The following is a 22,578-nucleotide window of genomic DNA, read 5'->3' on the forward strand; positions in this document are numbered from 1 at the left end:
ACTGGGATTTGCTATAATTAGGAAAAATGAGAGTACAGTCCCCAAAGCAAAATAGATGCACACAGCACAGCCTTGACCAGAATCCCATCCTGAAATTCTGTTAAATGAATTCTTTCAGGCACAGACTTGTTGAAGGAGTGTGCTTTAAGCAACACACAGAAATTTGGGAATAAATCTTTCCATATGAATGTTGTCTGAGAGTCCAGCTCAGCTCCTCTCTGACCTACAAACTTTGCTCTGACAGATGGGTTCAATCTGCTGCCCATGCAATGGGGCTCCTGCTCTGAAGGTGTTTCTGTGGATTTGCATTAAGAATTTGAGATCTTTAGCTGGAAGGCAGGATAACAAAGTCATTGCATGGTTGTGGTGATGTAGAATATCAGTTAGAGGATGCGCTCAAAGATGCATAAGAATTTTACTGCAGGAAATGGGTTAACTAAGGCACTTCTCTGCCAGGGTAATTTTTAACAAAGGAAATTTTCCAAGTTGAAGAGCACAATTCACCTAATTATCACAGTTGGTAGGGATGATGTCATCATTGGGTAGCCAAAATAGGTTATTCAGTTGCATAAGACATTTATTTTGACACATTTCCTTCAACTCCCATTGAATTTATAATTATAAGGATAAAGTCCATTGGGTTTGTTCTTTTATTTTTAAAGTGCACATGGTTGGAGTGGAGAAGATAGTTTAGAGATACAGATATTCTTTACAGCAAACTGTAAATACATGTACACTTCCTTGACATTTATGGATATTTTCTATTCCTTTACTTTGATACACTTTTAATTTTTGCAATGTTAAGAATTAAAATTATCTGTTTATCCTTGGTTAGTTCTTAGAAAAAGAACTTCCCTTGCAGTACCAGTTGGATTGGAGGGATTCTATTGAGTTGTTTTCCTTTGCAGTGTAAAACCCTGTCTGGCATCTGTGACCACATCATTTCCCTCTCCTCTGACTCTCTGGTGTCCCAGTCTGCTCATCTCGAGGTCGTTCATCTCACCAGCATCATGCCCAGTGAGGGGCTGGTAAGTACCAGAGCAGCTTCAAGTTTAACTCTTAGTATGCCCAGCACAAGCCTCAGTTCTTCAGGGTGATTTGGTTCTGGAATTTATCAAGAAATCAAAATGTATTTTTTGTGAAATGTCCTAATTTTTTTTGTAAGCTGAATCAGATTTCTGAAGGTGGTTTAATTGGCATTTATCTAAACAAAGGGATTGTTTGGGGTCTATTCAAATTAAGACCTGTTTTACCTCCGGCTTCATATGTAACTGTATGTATGTTAAATCTATGATCCTTTGCCAGATTGCAGTTTTTGGAATGTACTGAAATAATCCCCAAATTCAAACACACACAAATAAAATTAACTAATGTCATTCATGTGCTTTCAAAATGATCCATGGAAAGTTTGTGCCTTGCACTTGCATAAATGGAATTACATGACTCTCTAATGATCAGTTCCAATAACTTTCAGAAGTATCCTCCCAGGAACCAAATAAATCTCTTTTATTTGTAAATTGTTGCTCACTGAGCAGCCTGGTTGGATGGCTCTGGACATTGCAGCTGCTCTGCATTGTTGGTGGGTCACAGCAGTGAAATGTTCTGCAGGAAGAGTTTCAGAATTATTGGGCTCCAGCTCTCAAATATTGATGTACTGATACTTTTTTTTGGGACAATGGATTTTTGTGACATTTTAGTGGTTGGTGGGTAAAGATGTCTGCCTCCCCTCTGCAGTCCGTTACTTTGCAGCCATTTGCTATTGGTGGGCTGTAGGAACAGAAGGATTGTGCTTGGGGAACCAAGACCCCAATAAAAGCTGGGGTGGAAGGTTGCACTGCAGGCACTGGGCTGTTCTCGTTCTCCTCAAGAGCCAGGCTGCTTTTCCCAGCACAATCTCCTAAACTGCCTCCAGCTGCCTTCTCAGAATTCCTTTTATTTTTATTTTCTCCCTACAAGAAGAGTAATTCAGGAATGTTGCTTCTGGGTTGAAGGAAGCAGTCGTAGGAGGAAAATGAGGGGGAAGTGGGGAGTGAAATTGGCAGCCATGAGGCTCCTCCACAGAAAATCCCCAAACTGACAAATCAAAACCTACTTGAGTGCCACTCTACACCTTGTGACACGTTTCCTGTTTGTAATTCAGCGTGATTTACAGATTTTCAATTTCTGTCTGTTGAGACACTTTGTATTATTTCAACTTCTTCCTCTTTGTTCTGACATTGAATAGCGACAAACGTCATATGCAAATACTGCCAGAGTTACAAGGGCATAATTACTCTGAGGTATGCATATTAATCTGAGAATGACATATTTTAATAACATGAGGGGGTGTTGTGTGACTGCACAAGTTTACTTTATTCTTAGGCTGATTTAGTCAACAAAGAACATTACCACAGCATAAAGCACATTCAATTTTCATTCCGTGGCATCGCAGATGCTCAGCCCAGTGTGTAATCCTGAGCACAGCTACAATTCCCTCCCTGTGCTGCTGCATCCTTATGGCCAAACTCGTTCCCTTTATGGCCCAGTTTCCCCTCTAGCTCTGATTTCTGGGTTAGTGCAGGGTGCCCAGGAAATACAGGTCAGTACATTTGCAGGGGATACACTGTGAATGTCCCAGGGCTTTTGACTTGCATTAGGATTCCTACACCCTGCAGGCCAGCACTCTGCATGCCTTTCCTTTCTATGCAGAAATGGGATGGATTTCTGCTGGTCTAATTAGGGGAAAGTTCATTGTCAGTGCTGCAGAGGAGGTGAATACAGAGATGCATTTTCCTCAGAGATGATGGAGCGCCATAAGCAGGGCTTGGTGCTGCTGATGCTTCCCATGCAGTGATGGCTCTGCAAAAGGCTGGAGCAGGACAGGAGTGGAATCTACCCCAAAACCAGCATTTTCTGTGGGGAACTGAGATTTCCTGGTGTGCAGGCTGAGGCAGGTGTCTGTCAGGAGCTCTTGGCAGGAGCCATAAAGTGCCATAAAGTGTTGGAATGTTATTTGGGCTGTGGAGTGACCAAGGTGAGAGCTGTTGGCTGAGATGTTGGCACCTTTCCTGTGGTTCACATTCCCTTTTTCCCTGCTAGAACTTGAGGATCTGTGCCTGGATGGGCTGAAGAACCCCTGTGTGGTTCTCCATCCACAACGTGCCCATGAGTTAAGAGCCAACAAAGGAGCAGGGAGTGGGCACTGCTGACAGGGGACATGAGACAAATACTGCAATCAAAACTGCCTGGCAATTTCTCCTCTTTTTTCCCCCTTTTTCCCTTAGATGAAGTGAAATCACAGTGAATGAGTGAGTTTTCTGTGCCTAATTGTGAAGGCACTGTAACGTGTTAGGTTGGAAAGTTCCTTGTAATCAATTTTGCTGACACTGTGTTCTGTTTAGAAGAAAATATGAAAAAAAGGACTATAAATGGGAATAAAAGAAAAATCATGTGAAAAGGAAAAGAAAACATTAATCAGAATCAAATATAGAACAGAGTAATGAATTACAAATGGCTTTCTCATGATTGTATAGAGGATTTTTTTCCACAGGATATCTGCTCCATTCAAGAGAGAAATGAGCACTATTCAGCAAATGGAAAGTATTCAGAGTTCCATTTTTATCCTTATCATTCAGTGTAGGGGTTGAGGCCTGATTTACCACACTCCAGCTAAGCTCTGCACTCCCTGGAGTTACTAATTTCATCGTGAGTTGTTTTATTTATTTTTTATATGGCCTTCCTGAGTGCTTCACAGACACTAATTAATTCATCCTCACAACACACTTGTGAAAAGGATACTGTAATTTTAGTTCTAGAGGTAGGAAGCTAATGCACAGCAGTTGATGTCAAAAATCACCAAAAATGTATTTTTCAAGAGCGGCTTAATGTACAATATTTCGGAACATTTTTTACCTTCATAGCATAAATTTAAAACAGAGGCTCTCTTGGGTTTAAATGTAGCTCTAATTTTCAGAGCTGCTGCGAACCGGGTTCATCCAGGGTTGGCACCTGGAAAATAAACACAATTATTTGCCATTGAAGAAAAGTGTGTATTGTAATTCACTCAGATTTACTAAAGAATTCAGTTATCTGGAATGATATTCAGCTGACTGAATTATGAGTCTTCCCAAGTTTTCAGAACTCCTTTTGCAAAATTTTTATTACATGCCTTCTAATTTCTCCCCCTATGAGCCAGGAATCCTATTGATGCTGCAGAAGCTCCCACATAAATGGAATTAATTTCCAGGTCCAGGTCCACACAGTCTGCACGGAGTCAGAGCTCCTGCAGGGCACTGTCTGTGTGTTTAATTGTGTAAATAAATTCTGGACCATAAAGCATTTTCACAAAGGGACTCTGAGCCTTTGGAATGTGCATCTTCAGTTGTAGCATTTTGAACTTTCCGTCTGTGCTTTTATGAGCTTTATGTCACCCTTTTCTTTTTTTCCTCTCTAAAATACCTTCTTTGCATTCAGCTTTATTAAAGCCTGGCCTTATCTGCAGCCTTCCCAGGGCACTCTGTGTGCTGTGCTTTCCTGGCAGTTTGCTGGACAAAGGAATTTGCATTGGGAACACTCGGTTTGGGGTCTGTTCCAGCTCCTGGGGACTCTGTTTGCATCCTGATCTCTACAGGCATTTGTTGGCCTCCAGAAATATATTGGGGTTTTTTCCTTGCTTTTTCCATTCCTTCCCCTGCTTCACCAGTCAAATTGGTTCCTCCTTTTCCCTATTTACCACTGATTTTTCAGTGGAGAATACTGAAACGCCTTCCATGTATTTTCTATTTCATTTTGAAGTAACTTTAAGGATTGTAAAGCACTTTTTCTCCTGAATTCTAGTACTGGCTATGGTAATACCATTAATATCTGAAGTGCACAACATAATCAGCATGAACAAGATGTCTGGAAGGCAAAGCTTTGTTTCAAACAATCAATTTGACAAACTTCAAATAAATTCCTGCACTAAGAAAGTATTAAATCGTAAGAATCACTGTTAGCTCTGGCAGAACATGCAGACATAAATTTTTAGGAAATCGAATAGAATAAAATAACTTCGTGATTTAAGAAAATTGCCTCCCCACTTTAAATTTTTTGGCTTGATGGATCCACAATAAGCCCTTGAGCCAGGAGTTTGGGTTGCTGTTGGCAGCTCCTGAGCTTGCTGCTAAATCCTTGGGGATGGAGGTTGATGAAAGGCTGGAGAACCTTGCCATGATTTACCTCCTCCTGTGCCCAGAGCCAGCTCTGGAGCAGTTTTGCTGTCACATAAACAGGCAGCATTTTATTGGAGATTTTACAGAGATACAGAATGGGATCATAGAATGGTTTTTGAAGTTTGGGGCTTTTTTTCCCCCCCTCCTGCTCTTGGATGATTGAGGATTGTCCATAGTGAGAGATTATTACAGCCAGCATTATTTCAGATGAAACTCATTTTTTTAATCTTCTGAACTTGATGTCCAGCTCATGTACCCAGAGATACTTCTGTGTAAGATGCAGCTTTAATCTTATTTGATGAGATTAATGATTCCTCTTAAGCAGGAGATTCTGAACAGGAAGGCAGTTGGGGTTTTGTTGTTTGGATTTGTATCTTCTGATGTCTGTGAAATGTTTTTCTTCTTTTCTTCTGGAATAAAGGAGGACTTTTATCCCCCTTCCTTTCACTTTTTTATTCTTTTTTTTCTCTGTTGTCTGAGCTTCCCCCTGCTGATAGAATCAGTGTAATCAGACACACTTTAATTAAGATGTATGCTGCTAATATCCAGAGCCTTCTTCATTTTTCTGCAGAGGGAACTTTTCCTGTTTCATTTTAAGAATTTAAGGAAAGCAACGATTTTTGTTTATAAAATTAAATTTTTTATGAAAGCAGCTGTAATGTTGGAAAACAAAAGAAGCTGAACAAACAGCCAAGCTGTCATATGCACAAATAGATTATTCATCTATCCAATGTCCAGTTACCCTTTCAAATAGTGCTTCTCTTTCTGTGGCATTTGTAATTTAAGGTGATGGAAGCCAATCTTTCCCATTTTCACAAGAAAGGAACTGCAAAGTAAGCAGGAAGAAAAAGTAGACTATGAAGGCAGATTTTTAATGGGAATATGCCTGGCCTGAAACTGTCAGGGTGTTCATCTAATTATTTCGAATTATTTTTAAAGGCTAACAGAAACTTGACAAATTTCCATCATGCTTGACATATAAAGGTTCTCATAGCCTAAAAGCCCAAACAAAACCAAATTTTCTCAGGCAGAAGAATAAAAGAAATTATTATCTTAAGTATTTTGAGAAGTGGAAGTTGTCTTGCAGGAAGGAAAGTAGAGGTGTTTAAATTTGGGCAAAGGACTGCAACATATAAGGCAGAAAAAAAATTGAGAGGGACTTTTTAATGGTATGAAATTTAAATAAAAAACTCCATCACCTTCTCAAAGCACTATCATGGCATTCATTTAAATGCATTTGTGTAACTTTGATAGTTGAAATAAGATTAAAGAACCATTTTTTATGGGGCAAAAGATCAAGGGGTGTAAGAGTTCCCTGGTTGACTGTGGCATTACAAACCTGCATCTTTGCTGTCACTGCTTCCCTGTGCAGGAATAATTGTTGACACTTAAAAACACACTGCTGTCATTATATCCTGCTTAATTAGCCAGATGATTCTGCACGAAAATTTTCTAGGAAATTCCCCTGACAACTGGATATGCTCTTTTCTGGGGAAAAGTCTCTTCAAAATGGGGTTTTAAATGCTTGATGCCTTCCCATATGTTTTCAAAGGTCAGATTTTAATTAAAAACCTTTAATTCACTTTGTCACTAGGGGACAGTGGCAGAGTTGCTCAGAAACAGCCAGGATTCTTGATCTGATGGCTGAGAAAAATTTCCCTGTTCTCTAACATAGGTCAGTGCCATTCTGCAGAGTTTAATAACTGATGTGTCAGACATAAAGAGCAACTATTCATTTCTAAATGTTCACCAGTCTGAGCCATCTTCACAGAGGAGAATCCTTGACTCCTGCCTTATCTCAAGATAAGGGGTACAGCTTGTTGTTCTTTTCTCTGAGATCATTGTTGGCATTCAATAATAAACCAGAGAGACTGAAACCCTATTCTTGGGGGGGGGGGGGGGGGGGAAGAAAAAAAAAAAAAAGAGAGATTAATCATTTTGGAAAAGGATTAATATATTCTGTGATATTCTTCTTGTAAGGGCAGAAAACAGACCGGTAAGGAACAGAAAGAAAGCTGGGAGCTGAGTCACTGGGATGGACAGGGCAGGTTGTGACAGGGAAGGACAGGGTGGGACAAGCCTGGTGGGATGGGAATGGACATCACAGAGTTTGCAGAGCAGGAGGGAGGCAGACAGAGCTGGGTGGAGAGGGCAGAAGTGGAAACTGGAGGGAAAGAGGCCGGAGAACCCTTTAGGTGCCATTCCAGAAGGGTCTCTCACGTTGGCCAGACCTATGCATGTCTGGTCACTCCAAGGTGACCAAACAATTCTCTGGATATCACTGCCTAAGCTGAACCATATGAAGTAAAAAATTAATGTAAGAACTTTCATATTTTTTTACATAGAATGATCTTTCCAGCTTTCCAGGTAAATATATGTCAAGGGGACGCTCTGCTCCTGTAATGGTCAACAAGAAACAAGCTCATTATTTTTCTTTTGGGAAAACAAGGATGAAAGCTCTGTGTAGGGTAATTTGAAGGCTATGAGTCATTCACTTAAATTGTTTATTTTTAAATATATTCTTAAATTTTAATAACTAGGATGAAAGAGCAGATAACAAAATGTAGGGTAATTCTGTGTGATTAGTCAGGTTTTATGACTCTCCAATGGCATCTGTTAAGAGATAAAATTATAATTTGAATTTTTCCAAAAATACACAGAGATTAACAAGAGTCTAAGAACTCTAGGAAGAAGTAAGTGGTAAAATTTAGTACAAAATTTAGCACTCTGTCCTCTTGTGGCCCTAAAGATTTTAATCTGTTGGGTTTTTTGAGTAGGGAATAAATCTTGTCAAAGCAAGTGGGATTTTAGGACTGGGATATTAAATTTGATATAAAAGTGTGGCTTGAAATGTGTTCCTGAGGTTGAGCAAGTGCTAAAAGAGCAGGAATGTTGTGTAATATTCTTGTGAAAAGTTCACTGTGGAAATTCAGCATAACTCACGCTAGATGGGCAAAACTTCTGCTCAATTAAATAAAAAACTAAAATAAAATTGGGTTTTAATGGAGATTCCCCATCCCATTGTCTATGGGAGCTTTAAGTTTTCCAGGATCCTCTTTGTGTCCTTGAGTTGGCAAAGGGAACCTTGTCCTTTGCTGCTGAAGGGACCACAGAGACAGCAGAACAGCAAACACTGATAAATTAAACAGCTCTAAAAAGGAAATTCTGAAAGGTTCACCAGCAGCTTCTTTCTTCCAACTAATCCCAGTTTGTGAAGCTGATTTCAAGACTGGCAAGGTTTAGTTTGGATTTTTGGTTTTACAAATGAAGTAGTTTGTAAAGCAGACTAATTTAAGAGAACTGAGATGGGGAACGCAATCTAAAGCAGATTTGTCTATGCAACATTGCAACCTGACAGCAATCAGGTTTGGACAATCTTATTTTTAAGATTTCAATACATTTAAAAAAACTTGCTGAAGTGGAATTAGTTTACATTAAGGCAGAAGTTACATTTTCCCATGAAAAATCCAGTCAGACCCAGCTAGAGGAGGTTGCTCAGGGCCTCATCCAGTCACAATTTGATCATCTCCAAATCAGAGATTCCACAGCTTTGCCAGCCTGTTCCAGGCTTTTATTTTCCTGATGGTAAATCTGAAAAAAAAATCCTTACCCAAAGTCCAACTTGTCTCTTGCTTCTCATGCTCCCACTGTGAGGAAGAGTTTGGCTCCATCCCACCTTCCAGTTTAGGCACTTGTGGAGAGCAATATCACCTAAACTTTGTAGGATTTTCAAATTTTGGGTTTTTCTTGAGGGGTTGGGAGGTGGTGTTTGTGTGCCCACCCTGCCTGAATATCTCCACTAGCATTCAGGAATCTGGAAATTGCTTTCTCTGAACAAAATGTTCTTGGTTATTGCTGGGGACTCTAAACTTTGGGGCTGTGACCGCACAAGGTGATGCAGGGCTATCGAAAGAACAATAAATCAGCAGCACAATGTACCAATTAGATTAATTAGATTTCCAAAGTGATGGATAAGGATGCTGAGGGAAGAGAGGGGAAGCTGTGGCCTGGCTCCTGAGAGGGAGGCACAGGAGCCACTGAGCATCCCTGACATTGGGCTCTGAGTGTGCTCAGCTCTGCAGATCCCTGCTCTGCCTGTCCCTTCCCATCTTGTCAGTCTCCTCCTGAAGCAGAATTCTTGATGGACTAATTACAAAGCTCCTGTTAGTTCACTAAGCTCATTTCCCCCATAAATGAGCAATGTGAGCACTGGCTCCTGTCTTTTCTGAGTTTGGCTCTGGCTTCACTTTTACTGAATCAGTAACTCTTTGAAAATGGGGCATTTAAGTTTAAAAACTACTCCTGCTCATGCTTTCAGTTTCAATACTTCTTTTATGTCATGGTAATAAAAAGAGATCATGTTAAATATTTCAAATACTGAACAGGCACAAGTTTTTATGCTGATGCTCCATATTGAACTCTGCTCACAAACTTTGGAATAAAAAAAAAGCATTATGTGAGAAAACTCTGCTATTTATAGTGGTCTTGATATAGATTTGTTAAACTTAGATTTGCAAATGTTAATTGACCACGGCTCCTTCCAGTCTGTTCAAATGTTATGGTCCTTAGAGAAAATCTATTATTTTAATTATCATGCAAATGTCCTGTATTTGTTTCCTACAAATATTAATTACCCTTTTTGCTCTTTATTTTGCAGGGAATGTATATCAAATCAACATATGATGGACTGCATGTAATCACAGGAACAACAGAAAATGTAAGATCCTTTATTTTAAAATAATTTCATCATGCTTACAATTATTTTCTGTGTATCTGCAGTGCATTTTGTAATATGTAAGCTTGCTTTAAACCAAGCCACTTTTTATGAATGTCTTTTTTCCTTTTTTAGGTATATGTATCATATTACCTTTTTAAAGACTTAGTGCCCTTGAACACAGACATAGAAAAGCCACTGTGTTGAAATTAATAATTAATGCTATAATAAAGGAAATTCTCAAAATTCTGCCCTCATTATTCCTCAAATTCTCCTTTCTAACAACATTCACACACTTTCTCTCTGGCAAAAGTGGTTTCCTTGTACTTATATTAAGTACATTTTATATATATATATATAAAATGTACTTTATATATATATATACACGCACGTACATGTATATATATATTAAGTACATATATATACATATATATTAATATATATATGTACAATATATATACAGTACATACAATACAATACATATATATACAATATATACTTATATTAAGTACATTATATTTTATATTTTCTATCATTTGTAGTAAATACACAGACGAGATCAATTATAATTTTTATTGTAGCCCCAGAGACATTTGAAAAACCTGAACTAAAATCACGGAGAGTTTTGCAGCTCAGAGATCTGTGTGAGGTTTGAGGGGGCACTAAAGAGTGTGACAGGAACAACAGCTCAGCCTCTAAACATCGTCCTCGTTCCTTAACGTGCAGTTCATAATTATAAATTTGAATAATTAAATTGCCTTCAACTGCTGCCATCTAATTACTGTGACAGACTTTAGAACACAACCCTTCTGGTTCTCATCTTCCAGTCACTGCTCCCACTCGGGTTCCGGTCTGTCCAGAGCTCAGAGCTGGGCAAGTGACAGCTTTAGGTTTTATCCAGCTGATATTGGATTTATGGATTGCTGATGCCCAAGGAGCATCACACGAGCTCTGTGAGATGTAAATCCTGCCTGGCAAGTGCCACTGCTCTGCTGGCCCATATGGGTGAGCTCCATGTGGGATATTTTAATTGATTTATATACATTTAGGGGTATTTATATGGGCTTTGTCAGTGCAAACCCATGGAAAGCCAGATGATTTGTATGTCACAATTTGGGAAGACAATTCTAATGCAAATTAAACTTGAAATTTGTTTGTTTATATTGTCACCATTGGCAGCATTTAGAAGTCTAAAAATAACTACATATGTATCTTGGGTGCTCAAAATTATGATTTGATCCATCTTGATTATGTTGGAGAGATTATGTTCATAGATTGAATTACTCATGCTATAATTAATCCATTTTTTTACTGTAATTCTAATTCATTTCAGAAATATAATGCAGTTTGTAGGGGAAATATTGATATATTTACAATTGAAATTCACAGGAAGAGTTACTAAATTGCCAGCCACTAGAAATAAGTTCTTTTAATTTGGATTGTCAAAACTTTTTGCTACGACACCACCAGAAGAAATTGCTTTTTTTGGTTTTGCTGGAAGTGTAATCACATGTGCAGATAAACCAGCTTCAAAGACCTTTAACTTCTGGTGTTTCAGCAAATTGATTTTTCATTCCTTTTGAAGGGATAATTGACCTCAGAGCCAGTGTTTAATTAGCTCAGCCTCATCCAAGTCAGGAAAGCAGCTAAAAAGAGAAAGAGCCAGGCCTTTGCTGTTCAGCTGAAGTTAAGCATTATGGATGGAGGTGTTTCCTGCAGCTTCCTGCTCTCCTCCATGCCCCACTTAAAGCCATGGAGTTTGTTAAAGTCACTTTGAATTCCAGGAATATTTCTGTTTCATGTTTGCTCCTGGGCTGCCAAAATTCCACAAGTTTCCAATAAAAGGAGAAAGTGGCTCTGGAGCCAGGTGGGTTTTCACATCCCCACCTGAAGTGTGGGGTAAAATCCTGTTTGTTGTAGGGCAGGAGGGCTCAGGGGCTGAGGTGGGGTCTGATCTGCCCAGGGCTCAGCTCAGAACTGGAGCCCAGAGTGAACAAAACCCTCTGAGAGCTCGGGCAGGTGAGGGGCTGGGAATGGAGAACCAGAGAAAAGGGTGGGAATGGAGAACTAGAGAGAAACTGGGAATGGAGAACCAGAGAAAAGGCTGGGAATGGAGAACCAGAGAAAAACTGGGAATGGAGAACCAGAGAAAAACTGGGAATGGAGAACCAGAGAGAAGGCTGGGAATGGAGAACTAGAGAGAAACTGGGAATGGAGAACCAGAGAAAAGGCTGGGAATGGAGAACCAGAGGAAAACTGGGAATAGAAAACGAGAGAAAAGGCTGGGAATTGAAAACGAGAGAAAAACTGGGAATGGAGAACCAGAGAAAAGCTGGGAATGGAAAACCAGAAAAGGCTGGGAATGGAAAACCAGAGGAAAGGCTGGAGGTGAAGAACCAGAGCTCAGGCTGGGAATAGAGAACCAGAGAAAAACTGAGAATGGAGAATCAGGGAAAGGCTGGGAATGGAAATCCAGAGAGAAAGCTGGAAATGGAGAGCCAGAGAAAAGACTGTGAATGGAGAACCAGAGAGAGAGAGAAAGGCTGGGAATGAAGAACCAGAGAGAGAGAGAAAGGCTGGGAATGAAGAACCAGCAGTGGGCAGAAGGTAAAAGCTGTGCTTGGAGCAGCCCAGTCAGGCTGGGAATCACCCTGTCCAGGGCTGGCTAATTGCCCTGTTGGCTAATTGTTGGGTAATCAATAACTGGGTAATCTCCTGCCCCCAGAGCCCTGCCTGGCTCTGGCAGCACATGCTGGCCCTGGGGGGGATGAGTCTCTCTGGCATTTGATTCAGAAATAATTGCAGTCATTTCCCTGTCAGTGGCAATTTGGGTTTTTCTTGTATTGCCTCCTCTACTCTTTGCTCCTTTTATTTGTTTATGTTTTATGTTTTTAATCTCCATTCACAAGAGGAATGAGGGGGATTTTGGGTTGAAGACAGTGCAGCTGAGGAGTTCTTGCCTGCAGTGAGGTCATGACCATGAACTTCTCTACACACTTGATGAACATCACTTTCAGTTCAGATAAATCCTTTCTTCCTTTGTGTTTGACACGTGCCTCCTTTATTGTGTTTAACAATTTGTGTTTTAGGCTGGCTGCAGGAGCTCTCCAGGAGCTCAGCTACATTTTGGTAACAGCTTTTTCTCTGTGCAGCTCTTCAGCAGGTTTAGAGCCAGGCCGCCCCCTCCAGCTGCAAGTGGCTCCTTTTCTGCCTTTCTTAGGAGCCTGCTTGCTTGGCAGGGAGCTTGAACTGTTTATGGAAGATTATTTTGCTTTAAAAGTTTCAGCACTTTTTGTTTGACAAGGGACACTCAGTCCTCTCCTCTCTCTGACCCTGCATCTCAGGAGTAAATTTTCCCCCTTGTCCAAATCTCCTGACTGAACAGCCAGCCAACTTCCACTGGGTTTATTTTCCAAGGTGATGTCTCAGCTCTTGAATTCTTTGTGGTTTTTTTCCTCCTGAATGCCAGGTTGGTGTGCTCTGTGTCAGTAGAACATCTGTAAGCCAGGGCACAGTGCAAACAATTTGCTTGAGTTCTCAGCTCTCTGAGAACTGTTGATCTCCTGAATGTCCCTGGTTTCTCTCACAGATTTAAGATTTCACCAAAGCTTCTAAAAATTATTTGTGCAATAGTAGTTGCCCATGTTTGAGTGGTTCCTCAATGGGTTTTAATCCATTTTCATCTGCTCAGAGCAAGCTAAATTTAGGATAAGGGAGTTTTCCAGCTCCAGGATTGCAAATATATGTGAATTGTGTGTGTACATAAAATCTCCTGAAGAGCAAGTCCCTTGCACCCATTTGTAAATTAACACATTCTGTGTTCAAATGGTTCATTTAGCCCTGTCTGGGAAGTGCTGGAGCTGCATTTGAAGGTACAAATACCCTGAGTGTGCAGAGCATCTTCAGGTCCCCTCAGCAGTGACTCTGCTCTGGAGAGGACTGAGCCCTGATTTCTGCCCCACCTGGTCCTGGGTGTGTTGTAACAGATTTAACTCCACGGGATGTGAATTCACCCAGGGGAATCCCAGCAAGGTGGTGGCTGCTCAGCTAAACACAATGGAATAGCTCAAATGGCCACGAGTGGCAGCTGGAATTCTAGGTTGGAATGGCAAATGGAATTCTAGATAACTCCATCAAATGTTACCAGAAAAAATATTTTTTTCCTTATGAATTTGACCAGTTACCATTATTTGACAGCAATAAGACTTCTTTAGGCACAGCTTTCTTGCCTCTTTCAGCATTCATTGTTTTAATTCCTGCTCTTTCCTTCCACCTCCACATCCTCCCTGTAAAGTGAACTTTTCTCTCTTGTCCTCAGTCTCCTGCTGACCAGTGTAAGAAAATCCATGCTGGTGATGAGGTGATCCAGGTCAACCACCAAACTGTGGTAAGTATTCTGGAAATTCTGAGCTCAGGCTTTGCAGCACAGAAAAGTAAAAAAGCTGATAAAAAGTACTAATTCTTCTTTGCTCAACTATATTATTATTATTTATGTCTTTTTAAACATCGTATTCACTGCTTATTCTTAATAAGAAAAGGCCCAAATTGAGTCCATAACCAGCCCAAAAGGATTAAGCCAAATTTACGTTTTGCACAGCTGCTGTTCAGCATCAAACTCTTCTTATATAAGGAGATCCAAGAATATTTCCTTGAAGTTCTTAGACTTCTCATTATGCACTTGCCAGCTGGTTTAACTTCTCCTCTTGAACAGAATTTTGCATTCTGTTTAATGCAGGATCCAGATTAATAATGCAGAAGTGCTGTAATAGCCATGTATGCTGAATCTGTTGGGGGAAAGATATAAAAATGATTAAAGTGTTGATAGAAATCTGCCAGGGTTGGGGTTTGGGCATTCTTGGATGGAGATTTATTTTTAAGACAGCCATAAGCAGGTGGATGCTGAACCTCAATATCGAAGAATGTAATTTAAATATAATTTAAATAGTTCCAGTGTTGCTGGAGGAAGGAACACTGGTATTTATTATTTCTTAGGGATAACTAGTGATAAGGACAATGGTAACTTCCTAAGGAACTCCTAATTTAGCTATTTCAGTTTGTCCTGGTGAACCCCATCTCCAGACACAGCAAATGCAAAATTAAGAAATCTCTTTCTGTCTGTCACTTGTGTGAAGTGGAAATGTGAAAGTCTGGCTATTAAAATCTTATGATTAGAGAGCAAATATTTTCTCTTGAAAAGAAGTATAACTTATTCATTTACACTTTAAATGTTAATGCAACACACAGCTCTTATCTGTATTAGAGAGTTGTCATAGTTACAGGCTGAAATATGCATTAGGCTGGCTTTCTCCATCAAACACACTCTTCAAGTGACAGATCTGATTTAATCTTTACTCCCATAGGTGAAATCCCCCATTCAGCTTCTCAAGAATTGGCTATTTTAGCAACTCTTTCCATGTCTGTTATTACAGCAGGCAAGGTGGTTGATACTTGTAATCCCTTTCCACCTGAGGGCACAGGACCAACAGCTGAGTCAAGAGCCATAAAAGACTTTTTTTTTCCTAAAAAAATCCCCCCCATAATAAATTAATTATTCATTCTGAAGTTTCTAACAAGCCAAGAAAATAGATAAAGGCCACTAGAAACTTATTCTTGCTTTAATAATGGCTGGGAAAGTCTCATTATGTGTCCAGTTTGGAAAATCAGGCAGCAATAGTGAGTGTTTGCATGGTTCAGAGGTGTGTGTCCAACTCTCACCCCTCATGGATTAGGAGTTTTAATATTTTAAATAACCCTTAGATCTTCAAGTGTCACTTCTGGCACTCCTTGCTGCAAACCACCCTCAGCCATGCTCCTCCTTCCCCCCACTTACCACGATATCATGATCCATATTTTGCTTATAATTAGCATTATTTCCATTAGTGGACTGGAATTATTCAAAGGCAACAACTCATTAAATTTCCACATAATCAAAATTCTAATATTAGCACGACCAGCTCATAAAAAGGGGTGTAACCCATTTGAAAATAATGGCTGGGGGGGCCAGAGAGCTTGCAGATCTCTGGTGTTCCTACAGGTTTTCCAGAGAAGATTTTATTTTGGTTATCCTAACCGAGACATTTGTTTAAGGTTGCTGTTTCTGTAGCATTTTGGTACCAATATTTTGTATTATATCAAATGTAAATCCTTCAACACAATGTGTTTGGAAGAAACTGTCCTGAAGATTATTAGAAAATGTCATTTTTCCTGCCATTGCTGGAAACACTTCCCTGGGCAGAGAAAGCATGGATCCCTTTTAGCAGATTCCAATCCCATAGCTGGCTACCAGCACCATTAAATCTGATTTTGACTGAACTAGGCCAGTGTATTTTCTGGATAAATTCATATTCATTTAATGTGATCATCTGAGTTTTAAAACTTTCATTGATGTTCCCACAACCTGTAATAAATTGCTCCGGTAGTTAATTATTCTCATTGCTGGGGGGAAAAAAGTCATTTTATTTGTAGTCTATATTTGTCTGGCACAAGCTTCCAGTCCTTTGATCTTGATGTATTTTTATCTCTTAAATTGGAGAGCAGGTTTCTCTTTTAGGTATTTTCAGGATGCAATCAAATTAGCTCATCACTCTTTTTTTTTTTTTTTAGTAAGGTGGATAATTTGAGCACTTCCAGTTTGTCATCCTAATGCATGACGCTCCTCAGCATCCCGTTTGAATTCCAGCTGCAGCACTCTGCATTTCTCACAGGAGTTATGGAGCTGTCCAGGGCAAGGCTTCACTCATGGGCAGGGCAGAACTGAAAGAGTGAAAATGAGATTGCAGAGCCTGGAGCTGCTCCAGGGCAGGGTCAGGGTGGATTTAGGAAATGCTCTCCCTGCAGAGGGTGGTTGGGCACTGAGCAGATTCCCCAGGGGATGGGCACAACTTTTCACAGTTTTACTTCATTTTTCCAAAAGCTTTTCTATGGAGTTGAGAGTTAAAAAGTGTTCAGGAGGTATTAAAGGACAGCTGCTTCCAAATTATGTAATGCAACAACTGAAAAGGGGAGAAATAAAAGCTTTTCCACGTGGAATCTGGTCTAACCAAGGAACACTCTGTAATACAATTACAAAGATCAAAGAAAAAATAATAGTACTTTAAGCAAGAAATTAATTAAAGCAGGGAATTCACCACTGGCTGTTAAGATCATTTAATCATTATCCAATTTCCTTATTTGCTTTTCTGCTTTTTCTTGCTTATAAGATTTTAATAAAACAGTGTAAGAAACTTTAAGAATAAGTTATACATTCTAAATTTCTGCCATCCTAACTCTATTTTCTCTACAATCCAACAACAGGCACCAATTGTGCCAGTGCCTTGTAGATTTTTACTTCCTTTCTCATAAAATTCTACAGAAGTACTAAAGATGCCAGTGTAGCACTTCTTTGTTTGCAAAATTAACAATTACTTTTTAGGTAGTGTATTTTTTGCTGCTTAGTTGTAGTAGTGGATTTTATATTGCAATTATTTTTCAGCATAAACTTATGAAAATTAAATTGTGTTAATTTTCCTTTTTAGATAGTTTTTCAGACAATGAGAATATTAGAGATCAAATAAATATTGATCCATTTACCTGACCACCTGTACAATACTTAGTCTCCTTCTGGATAGAGAAGTGATTTGTAAACAAGGGAAAACTGAATTTCTCTGTCTTCTATTATTTGTATTTTTTTTTTTTTTTTTTTGGTGAGGGTTAGGATTTGAAGGTTATTTCATAGGACAGAGAGCAATAAGAAGGCTTTTAGTAATTCCTGTTGAAAGCTCGATGTTACTCAGGAGCTCCTGGCAGGACTCCAGGAGTCAGAATGTTGTAACTAATCCCAAACCAACTGAGCACCACGGAGCTGATGTGACTGAAAATGGCAAAGATGAACTTGGAATTAATCAGGAACAGGTTTCCAGGAGAAACTGAGTTTGGATACCATTGTCTTGACATTAGTAATATCTTGTCTGAAATAGTGTGTGATCTCCAGGTCGTTTACAGCTATCAAAGGTGTTCACTTAGATAGGAGCATTAAAAAAATGTAATGGGTAAAAAGGAAAATGTGTCATCTGTCTCACAGGAAGAGGAATTATTTAAGGATTTCAGTTTGGTTAACTCAGCCAGCTGGGGCTGAGACAGAATTCCTCTTTCTCCACAGACAGAGGCAATAAAGACCAGAAAGAGAAACAAATCCTCAAGGCATAAAACACTGCTGTGCCAGAGCAAGAGGCCACAGAAATATCTGTAATAAATCTGTTGTGCTACTTGTTTCTTATATTCTCTTGAAGCAGCTGCAGGTTTTAACTGAAGGAGCTGCATTTTCACACTCGAGGTTGTTCTTTGGAAGGATGGACCCTGTGATTTCAAGGGCAGAGAGGAAGGATGGGGACAGATTTTTAGTAGGGTCTGTTGTAGAGGGGCAATGACTTTATACTGAAAGGGGGGAGATTTGGATATAAAGAAGGAATTTTTTGCAGTGAAACACAGGCACAGGGTGCCCAGAGAATCTGTGGCTGCCCCATCCCTGGAAGTGTCCAAGGCCAGCTTGGACAGGGCTCTGAGCAACCCACTTGAGAATGTCCCTGCTCCTGGCTCATTTTAAATGACCTTAAAATGTCCCTTCAAACCCCAAATATACTTTGATTCCAAGTACATGCTCAGCAGCCTAATGCCCTTTCATACTCTTCACTGTCAAATTACATGCTTGAAATTAAGTGTGTCAAGAGCCTGGCACAATGAAATAATTTCAGCACTAATTTATTTGTGTGAAGACAGTCATTGAATTAATACCCTTGGTGTCTGTTTGCTGAATTGTAAATATGAGTCCTAATGAGAGCTCATTTTAGGTGGAGGTAATTCTGTAAATGCAGAGCCAGGTCACACCATCTGTGTTTCAGCACACTCTGTGTTGGGAGATGCAAGCAGGGGGAAAAAAAAAAGGACAAAATCTGTCATGAGAATTTGAACTTCTTTCCCCAAAAGATGTCCTTCTGTTTCCAAACAAAGTGCCACATGTTACTCATTCTCCAGACCCAGCCTTTCAGAAGGGCTCAGCAAAGCCTCTCTCACGCAGTAGATCTTGCTGCTTCTTGCATTCTTGCTGTGTTTCTCTGTTGGTTAATGAAAATAACTCTGTAAGATAATGGAGAACATTTGGTTTTAAATCATCAATTCTTGTTAGGACCAGCTCGAATATTAATGAGAGTGAATCAGCTACAGGTGTTAATGACGAGCTTCCCCTTCAGTGACAGAAAAGTCTTATGATCTTCCAGCACATTTTTGTCTAATAATAATTTCTGATTTCCATCTTAATCAAACCAGCTCTCTTGATTAATTCCCTAATGAGGCAAAGTGAATTACTTAAAATATGAAAAGATGATAGTCTGCTTCCTTAAAAAAAGTTGGGTTTACAACACCTGGGGTTTTTTTTAATGCAAATATGAAGAGAGGTCAAACTTTGCAGGTTCAAGTAAATATCCAGATGGCTTTGCTTATGTATTTGAAGAGTCATGAGGGGAAACATCTGTCCTGGTTCCTGTGAGGGGTTAGTGCAGTCAGAGCAGAATTACTTGTTTTCAGGTGCTGTGCAATATAGTAGGATATAAATATTTAGAAAATATTTGGCACAACTGATTTCCAGACCAAATGCCTGAAAAGGGAGTTTTAAATTCTTGTTAGTTATTGCTCTGTGTCTCCCCACCCCAGGTGATGCAGTGAGCAGAGCAGGCACAAATCCCCCAGGCAAATTCAGGTGTAACCTCCCTGCCTGCTGTGAGGGACACTCAGTATTTCTGTATTTAAACTTTTATTATTCTGTATTAGAACTTTTCCATTTTTCAGAGTCCTGACAGGGTTTGGTAAAGAGTGAAGGAACTGGGGAACCCATTCCTGCCTTGTCCCCAGAAGTTTCAGGGAAAGCAGAGAAAGGAGCAGATCCCTCTGTCCCCTGTGCACACCCAGCTCCACCATCTGAGCTAATTTTTATTTTTGAATTCCTACTATAATAAATAGGTACAATGTGTTTGGAAGCAATTGGCAGGGAGGTGTATAACTGCTCTGGAGGCTCAGACCTCTGGAATCCTCTGATAAACACCACCCTGTTACGCAGTTGAGCTGTTTTCTCAATTCCATTTCATAGACAAATATATCATGCACTTCATGCCTCTGCAGACACCCAAAAATGCACAGATTTTTTATATTTTTTGTGTCCATCTGTAGCATTAGGAACTTTTTGTATAAATTTTTCTACAGTGAGTCATCCCCAGGCAGGTAGGCTTCCTTTTGAAAAGGGAGAAAAGCATGAGGAGAGTTGGGATTTATAACAATGCTGAAATCCCTGCTGCTGGGAGGATGCTTTCCAAATCCCATTCATGCAAATCCAGATCTTCTGAATGAGAAGGAGCAAAGTCATTATGAGGAGAGTCTAAAGGAGTTATTGGAGAACTAAAAATCACTGATTTGCTGTTAATGAAAATGGGTTATGCCTTTTGTGTTTTTCTCAACATATTAGTTAAGGAGTCCCAGCTACAAAATTATCAGGTTTGGGTATACAAAATTACCTCAGCATTGTGGAATTTCCTGGTAAAGGAATTTATTGTTTTAGCAATTAATACTTTTGAAACTAATTTTTTAAAAGTTGCTGTATTCTTAATTTTCCCCCATACAGTTTCTATGAGAAAACTAACAAATCCTTTAATACAGACAGGAGGCCACAGGTTTCTTTTGTCTGATTTTGTTTTTCAACATTGAGGATGTAAAAACAAAAATTAATAATTGTGGCAACCTTAATCGTAAACTATGAAAATTTCAAACATCTGTCTCTGACCATTTTGAGTGAATTCTTTTGCATTCTTCTGTGTTTCTGCCATCTTTAGCATCTAAATTAGCATCCATTTTCATTTATGGAGGAAAATGAAAAGTATCACGTTGGTCTTTTATTTCTTCATTGATCTAATGTGAATTTACCTTTGCTGAAATATCTCAACCCATTTTGTAGAATTCAATTTTGACTGTATGTTCTAAAAATCTTAAAGGAGCAAAATACCTTTGTGAAGAATGCATCTTATCAGAGCTAGAAATCAGTAATTGCTTTAAAGACTGATTCTTTAGGAGTAAATGTTAAAATCTGACTCAAGGACTGGTTATCAATTCAGATTTTTAATCCACTATAATGACTTCTCTTTATTCAAAGCTATTTTTAGTAATACAATTTATAATAAGTTGTCCAAATTCCTGAGAGCATTTTATCATTGCCCAGTAGTAATGAGTGCAGACGGTGCTCTGATAGATCTTGGTATTTAATGGTTTTGTCATTAAGGTTCTCATCGGAATAATTTATCCTTCACTTAATTATTTATCATTCTTTTCTAAAAGGAGCCCATGGAACTCTAAGGATTTCGGCAATCTGAAAATTACATCAATCTATAAAAATCAGAGAGAATTCCACTTCATTTCTGTAACTGAGTAAAAGAAAAAAAAATATATGGCCCCTGTGTTTTATAAACACAGCCCAAACTGGAGGAGATTTTTGGGATGCAAGCTGCCATGCTTGCATTTGTCTGGATGTGCCCTATTTACAATTACTGCTGTTGTCTGGTTTCCTGTGGCCAGTGCATTTTTAGAAAGTTTTCAATAGAACAGCAGCATTAAATATAGAACAGAAGTTTTAAAAGCTTTTAAAAATCCTTTTTGGAGTTCCAACACATCTTGCAGTTCTGTCCCAGGGGGATGCTCACAGTGAGATCCTGGCTTTGGCCCTCTGTGGAGGCAGCTTGGAACCTGACAGTCATATCCCAAATTCTCTCCAGCCCTTAGAAACCATTTTTGTTCCAATCTCTTGGAGTTTGTTTTCTATTTTGCCTTCAGCTTTTTGTGTAATCAGATATTATCTTCCTCTAAGAGGAAGTCATTACAAACTCCACCTGATATAACAAGGGGGTGAATGCAGATGTTCTGTGCCTGAGCACCTAAATAATTTATTGTCCTGCTTTTTAATAGCAGTGGGAATTCACTCCTTGGTCAGAAGAGAAACTATGATTAAAATGTTGAACCCTGACAGGTCAAACATGGCCAGTATAAAAATATTTAGTGCTTGCATGTATTGGTGCTGGTTCTGTTCTGGGATTCACTGAACTTTTCCTTCTCACAGGTTCATGTCAGGGCTGGTGCAGCTGCTTGGGAAGGTTGTGTCTGGGAATTGTGTGGACACAGCATCCCAATTCCTGCAGTCCAGCTCTGTCAGATTTGTGGCAGTCACAGCATTTATGGCAGGTCTTTACCATGGCCATGAACTACTGCTCTAAAAATCTGCTCTGAGTGGGACAGAAAAGGCAGGGGAAGGAGAAAAGCCCTAAAAAGAAATTATATGGCTTTGTGTATAAATAATTCATAATAATATAACAATTCATAAATTCCTATTTAAATAATCAAATTGATTAAGATATGTCTCTAAGTATTTTTTTTTCTGAGTGGCACATCCTTACAGTACCAGTGATTTCCTTTTTTATGGCTCTGTTTGCAATTTACAGTAACTTGGAGGCTCAGCTGTGCCCAGGGGCTGTACAGATAAATCAATAAATGATCATTTATCTCCAGGCAGGGGCTTGCAGCTCTCACATACATGCTGCATTTGTTGTTCCAGCACAGTCTGGCTCCCTCCTCAGCACTCCCTGTTAAAACTCAGAGCTCAGACTGAAA

General features: G+C 39.4%; 1 protein-coding gene across 1 annotated transcript in view; it reads left to right on the plus strand.

Annotated features, from left to right (window-relative positions):
* Positions 1–22,578, plus strand: part of LOC131563874 (connector enhancer of kinase suppressor of ras 2-like) — a 167,161-nt gene that overhangs the window by 94,692 nt on the left and 49,891 nt on the right. The window contains exons 7-9 of the mRNA XM_058814063.1: positions 909–1,028; positions 9,847–9,906; positions 14,222–14,290. Coding sequence (XP_058670046.1) covers positions 909–1,028; positions 9,847–9,906; positions 14,222–14,290 — 249 coding nt within the window. The remainder of the gene's footprint in view (positions 1–908; positions 1,029–9,846; positions 9,907–14,221; positions 14,291–22,578) is intronic.

The sequence above is a fragment of the Ammospiza caudacuta genome, chromosome 14, assembly GCF_027887145.1.
Source record: "Ammospiza caudacuta isolate bAmmCau1 chromosome 14, bAmmCau1.pri, whole genome shotgun sequence".
Taxonomy (NCBI): Eukaryota; Metazoa; Chordata; class Aves; order Passeriformes; family Passerellidae; genus Ammospiza; species Ammospiza caudacuta.